The sequence below is a fragment of the Fundulus heteroclitus genome, chromosome 20, assembly GCF_011125445.2.
Source record: "Fundulus heteroclitus isolate FHET01 chromosome 20, MU-UCD_Fhet_4.1, whole genome shotgun sequence".
Classification (NCBI taxonomy): domain Eukaryota; kingdom Metazoa; phylum Chordata; class Actinopteri; order Cyprinodontiformes; family Fundulidae; genus Fundulus; species Fundulus heteroclitus.
The window spans coordinates 29,653,603-29,660,313 of NC_046380.1; the positions used below are offsets into that span (position 1 = coordinate 29,653,603).

Consider the following 6,711-nt stretch of genomic DNA (forward strand, 5'->3'; position numbering starts at 1 on the left):
TTTACCAACATTCCTTCTCTCGCAGAACTGTACAGACAGAAGCGCTGCTTTCTGGACTTTTTTCTCCACTTTTATGTTGGTCTTTATGTTGGCCAAATACAACCACTTTATACAAGCAGGCAATCACAGTAAAATGCTGAGAGTTTAGCGCCCATTAATGTTAAATGGATAAAGTAGTAGAATGACTAGTATGGGGAGTAAACATAATAATAATCAAAATATTTATGAGGATGTAAATATGGTACATTCAAACATTTTCATGCTTTGTCAGGATTATTTTCTTAATTATTTGATTATTTAATTGTCATCATCATGACACACATGTCTTAATGTAGTGTATCCATTGGTTAATTTCTCTTTATTGATTTTTAGGAGCACATTTGTTGTGTGTTTTATTTTATATAAAAAAAAAAAACAATTGGTGTTTGTTTGTTTGTTTGCTTGTTTTGTTTCAACCAGTCCCAGCTCTGAAGACAGCATTACATCTAGAAACAGGGTCAACTACACCTCCTCACTGAGATAAAACTTTTCTGTCACCTCTTTCCTCAGAGTCACTCTGTGCAGCTATCCTAATCAGGGAGATTGTTTTTTGCCCAAAATAGGAGCTCTCTGAAAGGACTCTATCTTTGTTAATACCGACTCTGATAGGCATTTTGAGTAATTATATGTCTCCCTCACATTAAAAACTATGCGTGATCTTAAGTAATCGCAAAGGGGAGGGACCAAATTCTGTGCTGAGCCTTCCCACCTGTTAAACAGGATTGGCCACTCTTGTAACTCGCCACTGTGGGTGTGTCAGGTTAGGGGGAAGGCTTGACAGTAAAAAAAAAAAGAAAAAAAAAAAAAGAAAAGAAGTTGAGGAACAGGTTAGGTGGCTGAAGAGAGGATTCCCCTCTCCGGTTTGTCACAGTATAAGAGGAGGCAGCATCGGTAGTCAAACATTCAGAGGGACTCTCCTTTTGAAGCGTGCACATCTCCAGTTTTCTTTTGCTCAGCCAGCGGACAATCTTTAACACTGCCAAGATGAGGAGAGCAATGTCAACCACAAGCACCAGGACCGTCAGAAAATCCTATGCAACACCTGGCTCCTGGAGCAACCAGAGTTCCGGTTATGGTTCTGCAACCAGCTACGCTGGTGGCTTCAGCAGCATGTCTTTGACAAGGCAGAGGTTTGGCTTAAGCCAGCAGAGCATAACGCCGCAAATTTCCCCGGTCCAGTTCAACCAGAGCCTGCTGACCCCAATGCCTAGAAATTTTGACGACACCGTTCAGGCTATCCGCATCCAAGAGAAGGACCAGATCAAGACCCTCAACAACCGTTTTGCCTCGTTCATCGACAAGGTTGGTGTATTGTCTACCTCTTTGCCACAGTTCAGCTACTGCAGTCTTGATTTGCCTGAAAAAAACTATGGCTAATTATGCCATCTTTGACTTGTGTTTGAAGGAAAAATAAAGGAGAGCTTAAAGCATGCAGCAAATGTAGTATTTGGGGGATTCTTGTGAGTTGAAACTTGAAAGATTCTCTGAGCAAGTATGCTGTATATCTGATATTTGAAGCATAATCATCCCTGGCATTTGTCTGTAACTGGAGCTGCTCATAAAATGATTAAGTCATGCAGTCATGTATTGTTTTGCTTCTTCGTCCTTTAATTCAGTCTAATATCTACTGTGCTTGGCTTGAAAGCCCCTCTGAACCTTGGACAGGTAATTCTGTCCACTAAGTACACAAAAGTAGAGATGATATACCAAAGCTCATTTCGCACTTGGTCGACAGGTATAACTCAAACTACTACCACAGAGTCCAGAGTGTGCCATTTGCACATTGCACACCTATCAACTGGTTGTTAGGGGCAACATGAATATTAAGTATGTGGCTCTAAATCAACTTTCACTTGATCCTAATCTTACAGCCACAAATTCCAATACTCTTTTTCCTGCTCTGCAGTTTCTGCAAACTCAGGAACAAATTCAGAAAATACGCATTTCACTGATTAGATGTTGGTTCGTCTTCTGTGCCTAAAGTACCACACCTGGTTTTAATGGCTACATAAACCTTTTGGCTTTTATAGCTCAACAGAGCACTTAGGATGAGACATAGCTCAGCAAAGAAACAGTGAACCTTTTCGTTGTCATCTTCAGAGTGTTACATATCCTTTGAAAAACCAAACTGTTTATACCAACATCAAATAATCTTTAAGAGTCTGAGCTCAAGCCGGTGCTGTGATGCAATTGTTCCAGCAAGGGTGTGGCAGTTTAGATAGGTATGTCTACAATCAGGCACGAGGATGCAGCCAGGCATTTAAAGCCTCATCCCTGAAATGATACACCCTTCAAATCTTTTGCTTTTATCATTCAGCTTGAACAACCTTTTGTACAATCAAATCTGAGCCCTCCATTCTAAGTAATTACAATTATACTGAATACTTCAATCTGTCTCTTTAAAACACATCATGTTTTGTTTTCCGTTTTTTTCTGCAGGTCCGTTTTCTGGAGCAGCAAAACAAGATGCTGGAGACAAAATGGAGCCTCCTGCAGCAGCAAACCACAAGCCGGTCCAACATTGACGGCATGTTCGAGGCCTACATTGCCAACCTGCGCAGACAGCTTGATGGTCTTGGTAATGAGAAGAGTAAACTGGAGGGGGAACTGAAAAACATGCAAGGTCTGGTTGAGGACTTCAAGATGAAGTAAGTTTTGGAAGAATTAACTGAAGTCTGAGCATAACTGAACATGTATGCTCCGAATTTATTTCGCTGTATAGATATAGAAAAAAAAAAAGCTCATGTTTTGTGTTCCAAAAGGTATGAAGACGAAATCAACAGGCGTGGATCTGCTGAGAATGAGTTTGTGCTCTTGAAGAAGGTGGGATAATATGAAATTGGCTCTTGTAACTAATTCATTTCTGGGGTAAAATTTAATTAGATTCTTGTGTTTCCAGGATGTCGATGCTGCCTACATGAACAAGGTCGAGCTGGAAGCTAAAGTGGATGCTCTTCAGGATGAGATCAACTTCCTCAGGGCTGTGTATGAAGCTGTACGTACAACTTCTGTATCAAACTACTTGCAATATAATTATGAGAAGTGTCCATCAAGATCCTGCACAAAGGAGCTAAATTGGCAACTTTTTGTGCTGCAGGAGCTTTCTGAGCTGCAGGGCCAGGTTAAGGACACCAGTGTTGTTGTGGAGATGGACAACAGCCGTACCCTTGATATGGATGCAATTGTGGCTGAAGTGCGTGCTCAGTATGAAGAAATTGCAAACCAGAGCAAGGCTGAAGCAGAGAGCTGGTACAAGCAGAAGGTACCTAAAATTGTGGTTGATGTTCTTTGTTTTTTCTTTCATTCTGTTACAAGCATGAGCATGTAACCATCTTTCTGGAAGTGAGGTTCTTAGTATTAATTCTGTTCTTCTGATTGACAGTTTAATGAAATGCAGAGCTCCGCAGGACAGTATGAGACAGACCTGCGCACAACAAAGTCTGAGATTGCTGACCTGAAGCGTATGATTTCACGTCTTCAGAATGAGATTGAAGCCATGAAGGCACAGGTACAATTCAACAATATCGTGTCTATAAAATATTGTTTAGAATTGTGTTTAGACATTCAGCCACTTGTGACATTTTCTACAGAGGAGCAGCCTTGAGCTTCAGATCACAGAGGCTGAGGAAAAGGGTGAAAAGATGGTAAACGATGCCATGGCTAAGATCAAGGAACTGGAGGATGCTCTGAGTAGAACCAAGCTAGAGATGGCCCGCCAGGTGCGTGACTACCAGGACCTGTTGAACATCAAGGTCGCTCTGGACCTTGAGATTGCCACCTACAGGAAACTGCTGGAGGGAGAAGAGTTCAGGTGGGAAAAACCTCAATGTTTATTTCAATTGTAAGCCTAACCGCCACTTTGAGCACTAACTCTCCATTGTTTCTCTTAAAGATTGTCCAGCGGAGGACCCAGCACCAAAATACATGTGCAGCAGAGCTCTACAAGCTCTGGTAGGTATCCAGTGTAATTTATCATCATCATATGTGACAAATAAAACACTGAGATAACAGAAAAAATATAAATTATTTCTTTCCTGTTTTGTGCTGCAGGAGTAAGCAGTGGCAACAGCAGTTATGGGTATGGTGGCATGTCCGGTGGTTATGGCGGTACCATCACTAAGTCTGCCGTCTCCACACAAAGCAGCTCCAGAAGATTCTATTAAAGTCTTTTAGAAGTAGAGCTACTTTTTAGACCCTTCAGAAACCTTTGAATTTGTGCTAAATCTCTACCCTTTCAGTAAGTAATGCTGTCACACGTATTCAAGAAATGAGCTGAAAGTCCCAGAAAATCTGCAATTCTTAAAACGGGCAACAATTATGTTCTGGTCAACAACATATAAACAGAGGTTTTTGAAGGGCCAGGTCAGTTAGCATGGCAATATTTTTTTCTTTACTGACATCTTTTGGAAAAGGAGAAACAAAGGTTAATGTGGAGTGATAAAACACATAGTTTGATCATATTTACTATGCTTCCATCTTTTGCAACACAGGAAAATGTGCTGCAATTTAATTTCTGCCCCAGACTACAACTGTAGTTTACAGTCAACCATTAGTTGTCTTTAAAAATCTTGTTACTCATTCTTGTGGTCTGCAAGATGCTTAAGTGGAGCACATCTCTTACGAGACCTAAAAATGGAAAAATACAGAATAGAAAATGTAATGAATTTACATGTTTACATTGAAACCTTGTTACCTGATTGGTTATTGACTCACTCCCGTTAGCATTGTTCAAACTCTCCTTTAGTTTTTCCTCCTGTTGCCTTTGACCTCAAATGAAGTTAAAACCAGGTTTGCTTTATGAAAACCATCTCAGTGGCATGATGGGTGGATGTTGCTAATGACTGTTTAAACATCTCATTAAAGTGAATCTGAGAATATAACAAAAAAGGTCTGTCTTTATTATTGTTTCGATTACTAAAAAGGTAAAAAGGTTCTGCATACTTATGTAGAAATTTCAGTCACTCTTAACTTATTAGTTGGACTGCAAAAGGGGTGAAAATGTGCCAAAATGGTGGTTGTTTTTGGAAGGATCCGTTTCAAGATGCACAATTGATGCTTTTCTTGAGTAAGAACAATTTACAGTTTTGCTTGAGGCCCGACCTGCTTATTCTTATTTAGAGCGATATAAATATTTTTTGAAAGGCTTGTATAATTAAATACAGTATTAAAAAAGTTAATTGATTAAAATGCAAAAAGGCAAAGTTTTAAAGCAACATCAAATCATGATGACATATATAAAACTTTGTTTGAGTTGTTTTAAAAGACAGACAGTTAAGAATTAGTTAAATTATGTTGTGTCTAAATCAAGCCGGATGCCTCTTTCATGTAGTTTCTATGGTTGTAATACCTTCAAGTGTCAGGAGATGGCACATCCATAGAAGGACTAGGGCTCCCAAGGGGCAAAGCAAGTTTATTTGTGTTGAACATTTAAGTGACAAGATAATTCAAAGTGCTGTACATGAATTGAATATCAGAAAACCCCCCTCAAAAGTACACTGCAGTGGCATAATAACGACGGGTAAAGAAAAGTTGAACTACAAACTTTTCTTTACCTGTAGGCTACGTACCCAGTTTTCAGTTAAGTTTACAGAGGCTTGCAAAAGTATTCATACCTCTTGAATATTTCCACATTTTGTCACAACCACAAACATAATTTTTGTTGGAATCGTCAAAGGCAACTCTAAACAAATGGGTTTTTAACCTTAATTTAAAAGAATTTAGGATTTCAGCCTTCTTACAGTCTTGTGGGAGTTTGTTCCAGGTAAGTGGAGCATACAAACTGCATGCTGCTTCTCCATTTTTGGTTCTAATTTTGAGTATGCAGAGTATACCTGAGCCAAAAGATCAGACCTGAGTGCCACCACAGAGTACGCAGAAAAGAAATACTTCTTTGTCTTTCCAGCAGCAATATTTCTGCTACCCACTGAGCAATACCTTTTTCTTTTCACACAGCCCTACTCTTGAATAATGCTTTTCAGAGGTAGGACAGACAGGGGAGTAGAGACAGACCGTCTTTGCCAGGCCACCTATTCATCAGAGTGAATGATACATGGTTGCACCAATTTTAAATTGTGAACTGAAATGCTGATTCTAGAGGTGGCAGTGGGTAAGTGGGGCACTACCAGTGGGTCAAGGTCAAACCTGCAGTCTTATCTTTTAGATTTAGTACTTTTTATGCTAGAGTACCTGCTGAAAGTTGTTTAGAAATAAAAATCCACTTAAAACGGTTCATAGAAGGTGCCTGAGATGTTCCAGCTGGATGATGTACTTGTTTCGCTCATACTAAAAAACTGTGTCTGGACTCTGGAGCAGCTTTTCAAAAGCAAATCTGTTTGACCTTGTCATGATTTAAGTCTTTGCTTAACATAGACAAAACTGACAACATCTTTGCAGTCTCAGCTCTGTCCTTGTACGCATGAATAAAAATCAGTTATTGTGTAGATATGGGTCTCCCTGTTTATACAGGTATTTTTAAGTTGTTGCTATTTAAAAACTCCAACAATTTTCCTATTCCAATGATCCTGTTCCTTTTATTTAAAATAACTTTTATGAGATGCCAGAAAATGTTTTATCTGGCTGTGTGGAGCATAGAGTAGTGCTCTCTACTGGGCCTAAAAAAAAATCAATAGCCCCTTTTCCATTGAAATCCCCAGGATTTAAAGCCCCAGTATT

The 6,711-nt window shown here is 39.5% G+C and overlaps 1 protein-coding gene across 1 annotated transcript; it reads left to right on the plus strand.

The window, feature by feature from the left end:
- Positions 1-925: 925 nt before the first annotated feature.
- On the plus strand, positions 926-4,919 carry LOC105931712 (intermediate filament protein ON3). Its single transcript, XM_012870495.3, has 9 exons — positions 926-1,341; positions 2,479-2,687; positions 2,802-2,862; positions 2,939-3,034; positions 3,137-3,301; positions 3,422-3,547; positions 3,630-3,850; positions 3,932-3,990; positions 4,090-4,919. Exons 1-9 carry the CDS (start codon positions 1,024-1,026, stop codon positions 4,200-4,202), a joined length of 1,368 nt encoding a protein of 455 aa, XP_012725949.2. The 5' UTR covers positions 926-1,023; the 3' UTR covers positions 4,203-4,919.
- Positions 4,920-6,711: the final 1,792 nt, after the last annotated feature.

Bases quoted from the DNA above. Each gene is read 5' to 3' on its own strand.
- LOC105931712 (XM_012870495.3), top strand. From the start codon at position 1,024: ATGAGGAGAGCAATGTCAACCACAAGCACCAGGACCGTCAGAAAATCC. The intron at 1,342-2,478 runs GTTGGTGTATTG...TTTTTTCTGCAG, and splicing joins TTGCCTCGTTCATCGACAAG to GTCCGTTTTCTGGAGCAGCA. The intron at 3,302-3,421 runs GTACCTAAAATT...TCTGATTGACAG, and splicing joins AGAGCTGGTACAAGCAGAAG to TTTAATGAAATGCAGAGCTC.